Source organism: Mixophyes fleayi, chromosome 9 (genome assembly GCF_038048845.1).
Source record: "Mixophyes fleayi isolate aMixFle1 chromosome 9, aMixFle1.hap1, whole genome shotgun sequence".
NCBI classification, from domain to species: Eukaryota; Metazoa; Chordata; class Amphibia; order Anura; family Limnodynastidae; genus Mixophyes; species Mixophyes fleayi.
The window spans coordinates 21,357,657-21,375,221 of NC_134410.1; the positions used below are offsets into that span (position 1 = coordinate 21,357,657).

Below are 17,565 nucleotides of genomic sequence, written 5' to 3' on the forward strand. Positions count from 1 at the left end.
AAACGACACAGCGGAATGATCTGAATTTGATAGTCAGATTCTACCAAATTAGTAGGACAATCAAAACAAGTTGGATTGAGGAGAGCTTCAATGCAACCTAAAATCAACCTGCAGAACTTCGTCATTTTAGTGAGGACCTATATAATTAGGCCAATAGTAACCACAAAATGTGATGATATATCCACTCCTGCTACTCTTTGTAAGACCTGTTATTGTCCCAAGGTGCTCGTTGAGTGTACAGACCGCAGTTTACGCCTGTTGTCCTCAGACAGGTAAGTACCCTTGGACTTCGTACCTCTGTTCTTCAAATTCTCTCTTCAATCTGTGTCTCATTAGGCCTTATCATCATCATCTTTGTATATAGCACCATCCATCAATCATTTCCTTGTCAGGGTTCATCTATTCTGCTTCATGTCTCTAGGTCCTCTGTATTTCTCATCATGTCTCTCCTCTGTTCTATTCCTTTACAGATCTTCTCTTCCTGCCTAATTTGTTCTCATCACCCTCTTTCTTTTCTTCCGCAGCTTTTTCTATATCTGTTATAATTGTTCTCCCTGTCTCTTCCTCCACACCGCTCTCATCCACGTTACTTTTTTTCTTCACCTCATCGATAATTGTCTCGGGTGTCTATACTCCTCTTTTTCCTCTGACCTTTCTCTTTTAGCACTGTCTGTCTACAAATCTAAAACCTGTTTTCCTTTCTGTTGCACAGGAGAAGGATCATTGTTGAGGGTCCACAGTCTGATAACAGCAACACAAACTTGTACATCCATGAATGTTAAGCACACATCCTTAGTGTTTTTGGACAGTGAGGGTAAGTCTGGGACGTTATGCTGGTTTATACAGCTCGGTTCCAGACAATGAACCATGATCTGCTTCTACAAAAGCCCTTCTACTCCATGACCCCTGGGAAAAATCTGGGCTGTGCAGAGCAGAGGGCAGTAAGAGACATTACTTGTGATACCCTCGTACAGGGTAAGCTCTCTCAGAAAGGGACTAATATCTTCATTACTGTATAAGCTTCATGTCTTAGACTGCCGTGGGCAGTATTATGGGAGATACTGTTTGAATGTCTATGCAGTAAAACTATTTCATGCACCTTTACTGAAAGCGTGTTCTACTTGTTATCAGTGTTTAACATAACAGTCTGTGTACCATAAATTCACAGAAGAAAGTACCCCATTCTTGTCCGTAAAGACACCATGCCACAAACAGGAACGTGCACAAAGCTCTGAAGATAATCTATTGTGGCTCGAATATAAAAGAGATGATCATGCATTATTAAAGTCCAAGCAAAGCCACTGCTTGACATATAATATATATATGAAAGGTTGTAAATTACTGAGCTGAATAATATATACACAATAACCGGAGTGCTTATACTTATTTAAATATGTCCCTCATGTTTTACCACTCTGCAGCAAGTTGCCATGTATGGCTAAAGGTTCTAACTGGTGCAGACAGAGAGTGACTAACAGTTTTTGCAGAAATGTGAATTGGTGCGGTCATACAGAGGCAGGGACAGGGGTGTATGAGTGTGCTTATAGGATTCAATACAGGTAATAAAGATGAGGGAGTTGTTGCAGTTGTCTGTAATATAGATGAAAAGTAATAACTTACCTTTAAACAGAGCTGCAGGGAAAGTCAGGCTAATGTTTATTATATTAGAAGAATAGCACGTGAAAATGAGGATGTGAATTACTAAATTGCTTTTTAAATATTTGAAATGATTACAGAAATATACTTAAAGTGTTGACAATCCAATGCAAGGGAAACTTGTTTATTTACCAAAACTCTTAAATGAATCATGTTTTATATTTGTATTATTTCAAATAAAGAAGACATTTAGTCCAATCAATCTGCTACTATGCTGTGGATGATATATAAACTGCCTGCTGTGCTCTCGGTGTAAACAATATTACCCACTATTAGAAAGATCATTGTGGACAGTAAAAGCGGAAGCTCCAGAACCAATTTTATCAGTGCAAAATACCTATGTATCCTTCATATGTATGAGTAATATCATCATCACCATTTATTTATATAGCGCCACTGATTCCGCAGCGCTGTACAGAGAACTCACTCACATCAGTCCCTGCCCCATTAGAGCTTACAGTCTAAATTCCCTAACGCACACACACAGACAGACAGAGAGACTAGGGTAAATTTTGATAGCAGCCAATTAACCTACCAGTATGTTTTTGGAGTGTGGGAGGAAACCGGAGCCCCCGGAGGAAACTCACGCAAACACGGGGAGAAGATACAAACTCCACACAGATAAGGCCATGGTTGGGAATTGAACTCATGACTCCAGTGCTGTGTGGCAGAAGTGCTAACCACTGAGCCACCGTAATAGCCTCTTACTTGAGGCTTTCAGTTTTTCTGAGTTAGTTCCACTGTAAAAATATATAGTACATTCCCTATATTCTAATCTGAGCGTTGGAAGAACTCATATATCCAGCATATGAAGATGAATCTATGTTGAGATGTGGTCTTTGGGCCCTCCCATAGCGATAGATACAGCAGCCTCCTGGCTGACAATGCGTTACAGCGGCCCTGTAATTACACTTGTGTGACATGGGCATCAGATACAATTCTTATGTACAGTATAATGAATCCTGATGACCGGTTATATAACATAGAATACAATGCATTGAGTAAATAAACTTTCATGTTGTAGGTGTGGCCCAGTATGCTCTCCTGACTTTTCTGAATATTTTCATATCAGTGCTTTATATGGTATAAGCTGCCATGGAAGTATGTGTAAAGTGAAAATGTTCCTGAAGTTTACTGTATGGTAAGACAAAGCCGTTTCCGTGACGATGGAACTTTGGGTTCTGACTACAAATGTAAGAAAGTAGGTTGTTAACTAGCAGGAAAATGTTTTACTGTACCCTGGACACACTGATGTTATTAACACTACATGTATTCTATACAGCAAGATCATTCCATTGGTGTACCAGTGCTGAGGTGGATCAGTGTATTAACAGAAATTAAAAGATTACAAGTCTCACAGCGTCTTCAATAAATATTTTATTACAGACAACAAGGACAAAAGTTCTGCACAAACAAGAAGTGAGCCCTCCACACAACGGCTCGTCACCTATCTTTTATAGCATCTCTATCTTAGGGAGATGCTACTGCTTGAAGAAATAGGACAGATAATCTGCAAGTATCTCGTCATGAAGGAGTGATGCTCTGCAGTTATCTGCTTGCCAAGGACAGACACTCTTGCAGAGAACATAAGACGTATATTGATGATAGTTGGGGAGGGAGCTGTGGTAATCCCCATCTAGAGTAATGAAGCATTAGTGCAGGGAGAGAGGCACGATATCACAACAGACTTCCTGTGCTCACACCACTTCGCTACAACATTCAGACAGTAACTGTGCTAATGAGTCAGGCATCTGCAGCAGCAACACAGTAAACTTTCACAGTTACAAACAATAGTAATCCCACATTGTCACACTGTGTTATTTCTCCCAGGTTGGGAGGTATAAGGCACTTATATAAAGGGAACATAAGTAACATCCCCATTAAAAATGACAACATTTTTGTAGAAGTAGCCATAAGGTATTGTGCTTTTAGCTGACTGTCTAGGCCTGGCGGCGTCTGGTAAATCTTCATACACCGCAGCCTGTTCAGGTGACAACCACTGTGCCAGAAGCGAACACAGGACACAAAGCACCGCAGGCTCTACTCTAGATTCTAGTACAAATATAAAGATTGGTGATGACCTTTTCACAATTTGGGCTAACTGGGTAACTTTCTGCAACATGTTTGAAAGATCCAGAGCAAATATTTAACATTAAGGCTAAACATGAAAACAGTGTGACTTTTAACGCTAAGTAGTGGCTGTTTTTTAATGGGCAGTTGTTTCTTTGTAGACAGCCCTGACGCAAATAGAGTGATGTATGATTTTCAAGGAAAGTCTCCAAACGAAAATTCAGTGCCTATTGGTGCTTCTCCAAATATAAAAAAAAATGTATATGCAACCATGTTACCACGTAACACATATAGACACCTGTTTATTTAATTTACCACAAGACTATTATCATAAACCAATTTAGGAGGTTGTGTCATCTGTTCACAAATCAGAACAATTGAAGTATCTAGTCTTTTTTTTTTCTTCCTTGCACATATTGTTTTTGGTAGTATTGCTTTTAATTTGAATAAGCAAGATTAACCCTTTATATATTGGCAGGCCCTTTATAAGTCTGGTAGAGGAAGCATTCAGCAACATCTGGGGGCGGTTGGGGGGTGCAAGTTTTTGTTTAAACTGACGACAATACACAAACTAAACCTCAGTAGATAAATCTGCAATGTTCTGGAACACAGACTACTACAACTTTCTTAGCAATAAAGACATTGGTATTAATACTCTGCAAAATCTTTTTGGCAGTGAAAGGACATTGAGACAACAGGTTCCTATAGAGCAAAGGATATTATCAGTGCTCTGTGGTGACCTGTAGCTTAAGATGCAATGCTCTTCTGAGTCTTAATGAAAAAAATGCAATACCCTACAGAGGCCCTAAGGCTGTAAAGATGTGATGTTCTGCAGGGATATTGGCACTAAAGACATCTGGATGATAACGATGTGACAATCTCCAGTTAGTTACTTGATGTTCCTCAGTATCACGTCTGGATAAGATGAGCAGAGACGGAGGCTGATAGAATGTTATCTCGCCAATGTCTCTTGCAGGTTCATGGATCTGACCAAGATCCAAGAAATAGGTAAAGTGTCCGTTATCCCAGCTGATCCTCATAGGTCTTCCGGAAACAGTCTCCGGCTGGGAAGAAATCCCAACACCTCTCCTGGTACATCTTCCAGACATACGATTCCTGCAGGAGAGACAACCATGTCATTTACTATACTACACAATGATTACAAGAGATGAGACGTACCACCCCTCCAAGGCAATAGTGTTGAAGGTGACATATAACACTAACAAATGCTTAGTCATATCCAAATTTGAACAGTCCTGAGTCGACAGTTTGAGCATTTTTGAAATGTCCATGGTCATCAAATGTAAAAATAAATAAAATAAACATGGTACTTCTGTAATTGGTCTATCCTCTTGGCACTTCCGTATTTGAACTATCCTCTTGATAGTTTAAACTTTTTCCTGCTAATGCTCATTTGATGGCTCTGTCTGTTCTACATTTGTAGATGCATTATTGTTGTTCTCCTGTATTCCATATAGATTATATAGAATATCCCCAACTCACCTGGCTAAGTCAGCCCCCCTTTCTCTAACACAAGTATTGAAAACTAGTTGTCTGGGATAACACACACCCCCTCACGACTTACATATCAATGACAGACACTACTCCCTGCACAAGGCTCCTCCCACACATTGCTAAACAAAGTAGGAAATAACATGGCTTTTTCACCCTATTTTCACATGGATTTTGTAAGAGATCAGCAATGCATTCTCCCCTCCATCTCCTCATCTCCCTGAAACCATATAGAAGATACCCACAAGAAATAAGGCTGAGTATGCTATATGGGAACACTATAGGACAGTGTTGGCTAACCTGTGACACTCCAGGTGTTGAGAGAAACTACAAGTCCCAGCATACCCTTCCAGCAATAAGCTGCTATATATTGGCAAAGCATGCTGGGACTTGTAGTTTCACAACACCTGGAGTGTCACAGGTTAGCCAACACTGCTATAGGATAATGGGCTTCAATTGTTATATAGAAATAGATGTTTTGAGAATGATTGCTAGATTATAGAAGACTTGTAATGACACTAGGATATCACTGCACTATATTGTAATGCAAAGATGGTGCTGCGGCTGAGAATATGCTGAGGTTTCCTAGGGACAATACGAAGATATCAATCTTTAATACTATTATGACTTGACTTACACAGACCCTTTCTCACCCTCTTCAATTAAGATGAACCAAATTCATGTGTATGTAACACCCCCCTAGTGGTGTTTTAGTTAAACCTTTACCTCAGTGAATAGAGGAGGGGTCACCTAGAGGGTAAGATAGAAGTTTCTGAAAAGTTACATAAACTGGTTACCATGGTGATAACCCAGCCCAGCCTGTGAGACTAAGTGAGAGGAAGGAGGGGCTGTCATTAAGGGGGGATAGGAACTGAGAAGGGAGACACAAGAGGAGAGTTGTAGCTGGGGACCTGGGGTGGAAGCTCCCAGGCTCCCCCAGCATTCCCTGGAAGTCTGAGCATGGTGACTGAGCCAGGGCAAGGAATGTGTGCACTGGATGAGGGGGAGAACTCCATGCCACTATAGAGAACCCAAGAGAGAGGGGGACACTGCGCATGGAAGAGGCCCTGGAGTGAGGGCTGCTACAAGAGGCCTGGTAGCTGTAGTGTCAGATCCTGAGGCTGAGAGTACACAGAGTGACGTGTCAGAGCACAGGAGACATCATCCCCGCAGAGGAGGGGTGAGCTGCAGTTGAGAGGTACACAGAGTGTGTCAGAGCTGCATGGAGGAGAGGCTGCCTGCCTATTAGCATCCATGCATGTGCCCCTGCAGAAAGGGTGATCTGCAGTGAGTATGGAGTGTAAGAGAGACCAATGATTTATGTTACATAACATCTGGATAACATTAAGAACTGTGCAGGAGGAGTAATGAGATATATTTGCAACCATATTCGTATTGCTCATTAAGAACTGTGCTGGAGAGAGTAAGGAGCTGTACATATATTTCTTTATTGCTGCAACCATTATGATTATCGTGCTGGAGGAAGAGTGTAAATAAAGAGTTGAGTTTGTTATAGAGATGGTCTGGCGCCCAAATTATTGTGACTTCTATTACACTGCACCAAAGTGACATTACCTGTGTCCCACTAACTACAAAGAAACACCTGCATGTGCAGGGACCCCCTGATCATTTACACCCATGCCCATCAGCTAGCCAGGGCTTGAGAAGGAGGTGCACTGTGTACCCTTTGCACCCCACACTACACACAGTGACAGGGGGTTACATAATGGCGCCCAACGTGGGGCTCGAGCACAACAGATGGAGAAAGTGCTTGCAGGACACAGGAACTGAGAGCAGTGTGCCCAGCCGGAGAAACACCCTTGGGACACCATGTCTGACCGTCTCTAGGTGCCCAGGAGACCAAGGGTAATGAGGAGAAGGTGAAGCAAGTTGTATGCTGAGTAGTTCTGTCCAGGACAGTATATGGAGCAGCAGTGTGCTTGTTGCTGAGACTTGTAGTGCCACTTATCCCAGCTGAGTGGGAAGCAAAAGAAGAAAAGGTTCAACATGTGAGGTGCAATTACAATGCAGTCTGTATATTGCCTTTCCTGAGGATTTGGGGAAGCAAAGAGAGGCAGGCTGTGCAAGTGACGTCTGTATATTGCCCTTCCGGAGGATTAGGGGGAGCAAAGAAAGGCAGATCGTCCACGTTGGAGAGAAAGGGGGGGAAGACAACCCTGCTGGTCAAATGCCACCCCTGCATATATTGCTGAGATGTATTTGTTGGGAGGGGCCCACGAGAGCCACCTGTCTCTTTTTGACCCAGGAGGGGGGAGACATGGGCAGGCATGGGCAGGTGCTACATTGCTTTGGCATAAAGCCATATTTAAATGTACATTGAAAGAAAACAGGACACCTGTGACTCACATGTTTACATCCATTGGGGGTGTTGTGGGGTATGCAATGTGAAATGTGTTTTATATTGATACTGCCATTGTATTGCTATGTATGTATTCACTTTACACTGTGATTTTTCATGCAATAGTGATGTAGAAAAGTTTACATGTGTGTGGTCATATGTGAGTTAGGTGTGAGTGAGATTAGCTAGGCAGCCCCATTAGGTGTAGTTTAGGGTGCCCAGCTAATCGGGGGAGAATGTAACACCCCCCTAGTGGTGTTTTAGTTAAACCTTTACCTCAGTGAATAGAGGAGGGGTCACCTAGAGGGTAAGATAGAAGTTTCTGAAAAGTTACATAAACTGGTTACCATGGTGATAACCCAGCCCAGCCTGTGAGACTAAGTGAGAGGAAGGAGGGGCTGTCATTAAGGGGGGATAGGAACTGAGAAGGGAGACACAAGAGGAGAGTTGTAGCTGGGGACCTGGGGTGGAAGCTCCCAGGCTTCCCCAGCATTCCCTGGAAGTCTGAGCATGGTGACTGAGCCAGGGCAAGGAATGTGTGCACTGGATGAGGGGGAGAACTCCATGCCACTATAGAGAACCCAAGAGAGAGGGGGACACTTTGCATGGAAGAGGCCCTGGAGTGAGGGCTGCTACAAGAGGCCTGGTAGCTGTAGTGTCAGATCCTGAGGCTGAGAGTACACAGAGTGACGTGTCAGAGCACAGGAGACATCATCCCCGCAGAGGAGGGGTGAGCTGCAGTTGAGAGGTACACAGAGTGTGTCAGAGCTGCATGGAGGAGAGGCTGCCTGCCTATTAGCATCCATGCATGTGCCCCTGCAGAAAGGGTGATCTGCAGTGAGTATGGAGTGTAAGAGAGACCAATGATTTATGTTACATAACATCTGGATAACATTAAGAACTGTGCAGGAGGAGTAATGAGATATATTTGCAACCATATTCGTATTGCTCATTAAGAACTGTGCTGGAGAGAGTAAGGAGCTGTACATATATTTCTTTATTGCTGCAACCATTATGATTATCGTGCTGGAGGAAGAGTGTAAATAAAGAGTTGAGTTTGTTATAGAGATGGTCTGGCGCCCAAATTATTGTGACTTCTATTACACTGCACCAAAGTGACATTACCTGTGTCCCACTAACTACAAAGAAACACCTGCATGTGCAGGGACCCCCTGATCATTTACACCCATGCCCATCAGCTAGCCAGGGCTTGAGAAGGAGGTGCACTGTGTACCCTTTGCACCCCACACTACACACAGTGACAGGGGGTTACATGTACATTAATTTACCTAATCATGGATGAGTTCCATCTTTGAAGCAATATATGAAATGGATAATGGAATGTTTTATACAGAGGAATTGTATTTCATTATATTATATGGCTAATTACATTATTTCCTTGTTTATATTGTGGATGTGGAATTATGAATATATTTTTGCATATGACACCATTTTCTATATACCCGCTAAAATGTTTGTCATTTATAGTTTTCTATTATCTGTATGACCTTCAATAATAAGGAATTATATATTTCCTGCAATGTAGGTGATGATGGTTTATGTTTTAGGGTCCTTATGTTTGTTTCAACCTCTGAGCACCCCCTAGTATTACCAATTTCATACTAGGTTCAAGTTACTTTTAGTATTAAATTTGTTGCACTTATGATTATCTTTTGTGGTTATTAAGTGTGGAATATGTTGCTTGACTGGCATGCACAGTTACCCAGTTTGTGTGTGCGTTGGTAATTGCAGGTATGACTTGGGAAAGGTAGGACACTTGAATGTAATTACATTTTTTTTTTTTTTATAATTGCACAAAATGTTGTATTTGCATTTTCCACAAGGTTTTTACTTAAAGCAGCACACCCAGTTAAATGCTAAAGTTTAACCCAATTGCTATATCCCCTTAGCAGAACCCTGGGAACTGCAAGAAAGAGGGGAATTCAATTCCCCCTGAATTAGCGCAGCGTTAAATCTGTTTCCGCTATTACGGTAAATTTAACCCGGCTTTCTGCTCGCAACTCAGGAAGCTGCGAGTAAAAAGCCAGCATTGAATCTACCGTTTTAACGGTATTTAAGCGCACTATTACCATAAAAACGGTATTAGTGCGCAGGCCCTGATACTTTTGACAGTAATGCGGCCAATTGAATCCCCCCCCCCCCCCCCCCAAAACGGTTTTGACTGGGTCTCCTCAGTGAAACAGATTCCAGATTATTCGGCTGGTTAAATGTGTGAACTAGCCAGATATGTCTGCCCAAAAGGCTGTGACTCCGCACAGGCTTCCTATTGGTTCATGCGGTCACACCCCCATAGGATTCACATAGTAATGGCTGTTGACTGTTTTACATAATATATAATAACTTCCCTTTGTCTTTTCCAACCAGTTTGGAAAGTCAACGTCACAATGGGTGTTATGTAAGGGCTTGATACTAATATTTTTATAGACACTTACCTGCCCTGTGTGTTCCGTATCATCCTTGTTAATCAGATACATCAAAAAGAACCTGGAACAGAGCACAGATCAAATTAGAACCTTTACCATCATTTGCTTTACTTAAATTCCATCCATGGTCACTATCCCTGCTCCCAGTCCCACAGCTCACATGTAATTGGCCAAGTTATGCTCTTCTAGAGTATGACTCTCAAAGCCATGCGGTGTCGTATCAAAATAATCACTTCCGATGCCACAGATGAAGCATTTGGTCTGGGAAAGAAGACAATATTATAATGTGAAGACAGAAAGGGTGGAAAATGAAATGTAAAAACATGACAGAAAATAAGATGAGGCAATGAAAAGGAGCATGATAAAGGTAACGAGAAGCAGAAGAAGAAGGTGATGAATACATGGCGGTGAAAGTGTACTGAAAGGATTGAGAGGGAAATAGAATCAAAGGATCATTGAGAAATACATGGATACAATCATTAGAATGAAGCAGTGCAATAAGAAAGAAGGATGAGAGTGAAAGAGACACAACGGTTGGCAGGGTATAAGAATGACATGAGTATTCAAGAAAAATGACAGAGAAAGATGCGGAAGGACTCATTGAGAACAGATGTTAGCTAGTAAAAGACCTCACCTCCATATCCTCCTTCACTTGTTCCTGTTGGTCTCTCAGTTCTCCAAATGCGTCAATGATGAGACCTGTAGGAGGAATCCATGTATTCATTGTAACTAATTATTTTAATAGCTGCGTCAGGAGTTATTTTAGATTTTCCACATTCTGTTTTATTAATTAAACCAAAGTTGAATTGAATTGGTTCCACAATCAGTGATTGAACTTACGATCGGGAAGTGGGTTTGTACCCGACGGCTACCTACCCTGAATGATGGCCAGCAGGATGACAATGACGAAGAAGAAGAAGGTGATGTCAAAGACAACACGGTAAAGTTCATACTCGTCTCCTGCAGGGTCCTCGATCTCATCTCCAATGCCTCCACCAGCTCGTACCCCAACGTACATATGGAACAGATAACACTGTGGGAAGGAGGAACATGACATGTCTTATATTAGAGGAGGGGACACAATATAATAATTATCTTGTGATAATAATATTAACTTGTGTAACGATAATGTATGATGTCTAATCACTGATTGTTATTTTCCCCTTGAATTTTCCTGTATGACAATGTGTATATTGTATGTAACCTTTCTAAAGTGTATTTTGCTGAATGACATCAGTATGATCTATGCAAGAGTCTTTTGAAAATAACCAGGCCAGACAGAGATAACATCTCTGAGGCGTGACAGAGTTTGTGTATAGAGTCTGACCAGCCAGAGCAGCAGAGGTGAGAAGTCCTGGCCTTTGAAGCTCCAGACCTATCTTAGGACATCCATAACTCATTTTCAAAAGCCCTGTGTCATTCTGGGAAATGCCCTGACATTGAGTAGACATAGTAAATTGCCAAAGATGTGGGTGAGAGCAGTGTGAGAAGGTTTAAAAATCAGCTGCTACCCAGTAATATGGTGCATTTCTATGGAGGAGACCTGTATCCAGGTTAGGATGTGCCATCTCTCTCAAAGTGTACTCGTCTCACGCCAAGTCTTAGACTAGTAAGTTAGTGACTCTAGTTTTATTTCCTATTTTATTTCTGAAACTTATTTGTGCAACTTATTTTGTATGTCTTGTTATTAACTGTTTTGTAATTAAGCCTTGGAAACATTTTTCGGATCAAATACATGTAATTTAGCATATTCTCTGTGATTCTTTGTGAACTTACAAAGCCAAGTGCGGCTCATTCTAAATGTGTATGTGATTTAAGTGTAAAACATTAACAAGTGGCTTTTGTGAACGCAAGGACGCCATAGTAAATCCTTTGTGGTGGCAAAAAAGGTGTATTCATTGGTAAGTGACCAAGGTAACTCCAGTCAGGGCCAGCTGTTTCAAACTGCTGTATCTGAGACAAGCTGGGTGTTCGTCACAACTTGATTGAGGATCAAACAGTTTATTTTAGAAGAATGAACATGCCCAGTGTGAAGAATCATCACATTGCAACATTAAGTCTAATTACAGTTAAGCAGGATATAAATGGTTCCCTAACATGAACAGAACAATGCAGATTCTCAGGACTGTTGTGAATTTAAGGTGAAAAGTGATGGGTGAGAAGATTTAACTTATTCAAATATTAAAGAATCTAGTTAGTTCCCCATCAAGGAAGATGATTAATAACAGAAGAAACGAAGAAATATTTTATGCTTCGTTAAGTTAAACTAGAGTTTAGTTTACCTGAATATTTTACTACTTATTTCAGTAATAGGTTGTTGTGTTCTTTTTTTGCTTATACAATTACTTAAGTGCTCTCTGCTTGGCAGCTATGTTATCAGTAGAGTAAGAGAATTTAATGTTTCAAGATAGTGCATTTACTGTCTCAAAAACTACCGGAAGTTTGTTTGCTACAGAAAATTGTTTCCTCCATTTAATTTCAAACACCAGAGGCCTACCAGAATATAGTAACTGGGCAGGCATTGTAAGAATGGATGAACAGGAAGACTATTCTAAAGGGCAGCCAGGTAGATTAATGTAGATGAGTACACATGGATAGACAAGTAGAATAACATGTACAATACAGGCATACTCACAGTCATCATGTCATCGCATTTCATGTCCGGTTCATCCTCATCCTCACTCTTGTTGTAAAACTTTCGGAAGAAATTGAAGGCAACCACTGTATATAGGTATACAATAACTGCCAGGAGTCCGACTGTCATCATGAGCTGGGGAAATATAAAAGAAAGAAACAAGATGAGGAACCATGGCACAGTGAGGGCTGACTGACTACAGTTGGAAGGAATTACAGATTACAAGTCCAGAAGAGCAGTTCCCTCCTTTAGGTGTAGGAAGAGAAACTCTAGCAAGAGTAGAAATAAGTTGCATGTGCAAGGTAATCCATACATGCAAGTGTACAGTCATCAATGGACCTAATGTACAAAGTGCACTTGTTGCGCATCGCACAAAACGCATTGGTGGTGGTACGCTCCGCACGTTTCAAGGTGCATACCTATTCTCTGCTATAGGGGGACACTTTGGCAAACTAAAGGTGTGCCTACATGTGTAGGGAGGCAGAATAAAACTGAAGAGGTGCAATGTGTGCATAAGTCTAAATGTCACATCACAGTCTGGCTTCCTACCCCTTTAGAACCGCTACTTTCATGAAATAACATTTTGCACTAGACAAGTGCAACAAATGATCCTGGACTTTGGGTAACACACACCTCCAATTGATTGAAATTTTAAGTGTTTAGTCCTCCTTACAAATATAGGAATGTACGTGATTTTAAATACTAAAGGACCCTTGCAGAGATGAAAAAATGGACTTGTTGTCTTGGACTGTTACCAGTATGTAGAGGAGAACACAGACTGATGGGTTAGGAATTTGTACTCAAACCTGTTTGCCGTTGTGTGTGACGGAGGACAGGATGGTGCGCAGGGTCTTCACGCCCATGGCAATGTCCAGCAGGTGGGCAGCAAAGAAGAAATTGTTGTAGTGGCCGAGGAGGGACATGACGAAGTACCACATCAGGTACAGGAAAGTCTGGTGGTCAAAGATACAGAATGTCAATAATACCACAGACAGCAAGAGCATCCTAAGATTTCATAAAACAATATCCTATCTACCGTTGCCATTCGTGTTTAGTCAAATATATTTATATCCCTCAAATCTACATAACACCTGCCTCATCGACTGGTGTACCTCAATATGCACCAGGTATCCTCTGAAATAAGTCATTTATATGTCTCATCTTTTAAAAATCAGCAAAAGTATTAAATATTTAACTTTTACGAAAGTGCAAAACGTGCACTTCCCGCAATGCATATTATATTTGTGCCTAGATATTCACAAATGCGACCAAATGCCTCCTGTACCACCTCTACGATGGTAACACCCAAATCTATATCTCTTCCCCTAACCTCTCCCCTTCTGTACTATCTCGTGCAACCAACTGTCTTTCTGCTATCTCTACATGGATGTTCCAACGCTACCTAAAGCTCAACATGTCCAAAACAGGGCTCATTATCTTCCCTCCCGCCAGAGTCACCACCTGCCTTAAAATCTCCCTCACTGTCAATACCACCACAATTTCCTCAGTCTCCCAAGCCTGCTGCCTTGGTGTCACTCTTGACTCCGCCCTCTGCTTTATTCCTCACATCCAGACTCTCTTGCAGTACTGTCGATTCCACCTTAAAACATTGCCAGAATACGCCCTTTTCTTACTCAACATGCTACCAAAACTGGCATTCTCGACACCCATATATCCCCACTTCAATCCATCCTAAATGCTACCGCAAGACTGATCTTCCTCTCTCACCGCTCCACATCTGCTGCACCACTTTGCAAATCCCTACACTGGCTCCCTGTGTCCTCCAGAATTCAATTTAAATTACTCACCCTTACCTACAAAGTCCTCAACAACACCACTTCTGCATACATCTCAATACACTTCCTCCCACCCTCCTACATCTACCTCTGACCTGAGCCACCTCTCACTTGCACCTAACAAGACTTCTTCCGTGCAAATGACTACTAGCAAGTAGTACACTAACTGTGAGTAGCTGGCTATAAGCCAGCCGAGTGAATTTAACATTTCCTGCAGCTGACCTTTATATTCTTAAGTATGTGGCTCTATACTTTTTGTTTATATTATTACATCCAGAATCTGCAGACCTAGGTGCACATTTGAATTCTTTATCACAGATGATAAGATTTCATCTAGTATTACTGGTCATCTGTTTTAATTATGTTTTTTTTTATCTTATTTAATATTGAATGTTTGTATATTTATTTTTACTTTGGATATTAAATTGTAATTACATTTTTAGACGAGAATGCGACTTTTTTGAGGTTTAATTACTGGTAATTAATTGTTCCAGCGCAGACACATTTTTCTTTATTGTTTGTCTGTATATTGGTTATATCCCCAGTGACTGCAGCTTATTGTTATTTCAATTTTTTATTATTTAACCATTAGCGCCATTAGGGTTTGAGTTTTGGAGTGAATTTCTGTGGAGTTTCACTCCTACTCGTATACAATTTTTCTAGTATTTATTTTGACTACCTTGTATGTCCCTGTTTTATGTATGTACTGTTTTTCCTACTGTTCGGCGCCGCGCAGCACTGTGTCGCCTTACAAATCTATGCTTATAATAATAATTAATTAATTATTATTATTATTATTATTATTATTATTATTATTATTATTATTATTATTATTATAAGACAAGCTGAGGAAGGAGGAACTGTGCGGATTGGGGGCATTTCTCGCTGAATCATCATCATCAACATTTATTTATATAGCGCCACTGATTCCGCAGCGCTGTACAGAGAACTCACATCAGTCCCTGCCCCATTGGAGCTTACAGTCTAAATTCCCTAACATACACACACAGACAGACAGAGAGAGAGAGAGAGAGAGAGAGAGACTAGGATCAATTTTGATAGCAGCCAATTAACCTACCAGTATGTTTTTGGAGTGTGGGAGGAAACCGGAGCACCCGGAGGAAATCCACGCAAACACGGGGAGAACATACAAACTCCACACAGATAAGGCCATGGCTGGGAATTGAACTCATGACCCCAGCGCTGTGAGGCAGAAGTGCTAACCACTTAGCCACCATGTTGAATGTGGGTATGAATGTGCCTACTTATGTCTCCACTCACAAAAATTACATCTCATTATTTCATTATTTAAATGAGATTGAAGAGGGCATATTTAGGGGGAAGTTCCCTGTTTAGAGCATTTTTTCCCTCACAAAACAACACTAGTGTTCATAGTCTTATGCAGTACTCGATTTTTGATCAGCGCTGCTCAAAAAATGGGGGATTTTGGCACATGGTAGAGGAGAGAGAACGGTGCACATGCTGCATGGTAATGATTAATCTCATATCTATGCGTGTGCACCTCAGCCTCACCCTGACTCCTTCCCTTGCCACACCCCCAGTAGACGGCCATGCTAAATGAAAGAGACAAGGCAAATATGGAGGAAAGAATGGAAATGCTTTTGCCTTAGTACACAGACCCACCTGTTATCACTTCTCAGGTGCACTTTATTTCAGGAAAGTACATTTTAGGCACATTTTGACCAATCTAACAAAAACATTCAAATCTATAAAAGTATGCTGGACTGTGAAGAGATTTTCACACTCTCTGCCATTTGCATGACCAATCAGATTCACAATACCACCAAAGTGGTAGCAGATTCATTTCCCAGAGGCCGAACCCAAAACTAAGATGTGGGGTGGGTTAATTAATGCTCTAAGATGACAAATACTGTATTTCCCCATGTATAAGATGCACCTTTTCCCCAAAATTTTGGGTCTAAAACCTGGGTGCGTCTTATACAGGGGTAGTGGGGATGCATGGGGGGGGGGGTCGAGGGGGAGTGGGACAGCGTTACAGTGGCAGCAGGAGGGGATCCAGCAGGCGGGGGACAGGCAGAGTGGCGATTGCAGGGAGAGTGTGCTGCCCGGCTGCTCTGATCACAATCAGAGCAGTCAGCCATTACACTCTCCCTGCCTTTTTTGACAGCTACTGTAATATGTTTTATATTTTTTTCACATTTCGGGGCCAAAATAAAGGTGCGTCTTATACATGGGAGCGCCTTATACATGGGGAAATACGGTACACAGTTTCCACAGTCTGCAAAGCTTTAAACGTCCATGTTTTGCACTTTCAATAAAATGTTTACAGAAAGACCTGATCACAGTGAGTAATCTAATTTCCAAGCAGCGCTTACATTATCTGTAAAGACCACTCCGAATTTCCAGATCTGATACTTTATGTCAATTGAGGTGATCCTGTAGGAGGAAAAAAAAGAAAATCATGAGTTAGGACATATCTGGATATGTGGTGGAGCACATTGGTGAGAGATAATAAATGTGAGATTGCAGTTAGAATAAAATGTGAGATAGAGGAGAGGGGTGATATAAAGAGGACATCTACCTACACGTGCTACATTGGAAAGACAACAAGAGAGAGAGAAAATTAAGTGTCTGAGATTTTGGTATAAAAAGTAGGTTTGAGTTTTTGGATCAGTCAATTTGTCACTACAGGCTCTAGGGATGAGCTCAACGCAGAATTTGTAGAGGGGGGTTTCCCCACCACGACGCCAGTGGGCGTGACCAGCATGCATGGGGGCATGGCTATAATATTAGACAGTGCTTGGCTGCTCTCCAACTTTTCCTATCCCCATAATATACATGGGCAATGCTGCGTGCACTACTGTTAGGTGCACGCAACTCTCCCTTTTCAAGCAGAGCCGTGTGAAGCAGGGGCAGTGTCCAGCCATCTCAATTATGCATGACCCAGGCTTGGAGGGGGGTTTCCAGGAACTAGGAACCCCCCCCCCCCCTCGGTTTGCCTATGGGGCTACATCTCAATGGGGATTTTGCAGCTGTGCTGGGGGAGAAGATGATTAGACTACTGGAGGATATTTTAAGATAGGAACCGGAGCGAACATGAAGATAGACACA

The 17,565-nt window shown here is 41.6% G+C and overlaps 2 protein-coding genes across 8 annotated transcripts in view; one reads left to right on the forward strand and one right to left on the reverse strand.

Annotated features, from left to right (window-relative positions):
* The window catches only part of MAP4K1 (mitogen-activated protein kinase kinase kinase kinase 1), a 71,726-nt gene extending 70,622 nt beyond the window's left edge, over window positions 1-1,104 (forward strand). For all 4 annotated transcript variants that reach the window (XM_075186849.1, XM_075186847.1, XM_075186848.1 and 1 more), the window contains 2 exons: window positions 223-272; window positions 713-1,104. In XM_075186849.1, coding sequence (XP_075042950.1) covers window positions 223-272; window positions 713-782 — 120 coding nt within the window. In that variant the 3' untranslated portion in view covers window positions 783-1,104. The remainder of the gene's footprint in view (window positions 1-222; window positions 273-712) is intronic.
* Window positions 1,105-3,013: 1,909 nt separating this feature from the next.
* The window catches only part of RYR1 (ryanodine receptor 1), a 114,950-nt gene continuing 100,398 nt past the window's right edge, over window positions 3,014-17,565 (reverse strand). For all 4 annotated transcript variants that reach the window (XM_075186856.1, XM_075186855.1, XM_075186854.1 and 1 more), the window contains 8 exons: window positions 16,830-16,890; window positions 13,483-13,629; window positions 12,677-12,811; window positions 10,918-11,074; window positions 10,676-10,740; window positions 10,202-10,302; window positions 10,051-10,102; window positions 3,014-4,842 (listed from right to left, as the gene is read on the reverse strand). In XM_075186856.1, the coding sequence (XP_075042957.1) occupies window positions 4,747-4,842; window positions 10,051-10,102; window positions 10,202-10,302; window positions 10,676-10,740; window positions 10,918-11,074; window positions 12,677-12,811; window positions 13,483-13,629; window positions 16,830-16,890 (814 nt within the window). In that variant the 3' untranslated portion in view covers window positions 3,014-4,746. The remainder of the gene's footprint in view (window positions 4,843-10,050; window positions 10,103-10,201; window positions 10,303-10,675; window positions 10,741-10,917; window positions 11,075-12,676; window positions 12,812-13,482; window positions 13,630-16,829; window positions 16,891-17,565) is intronic.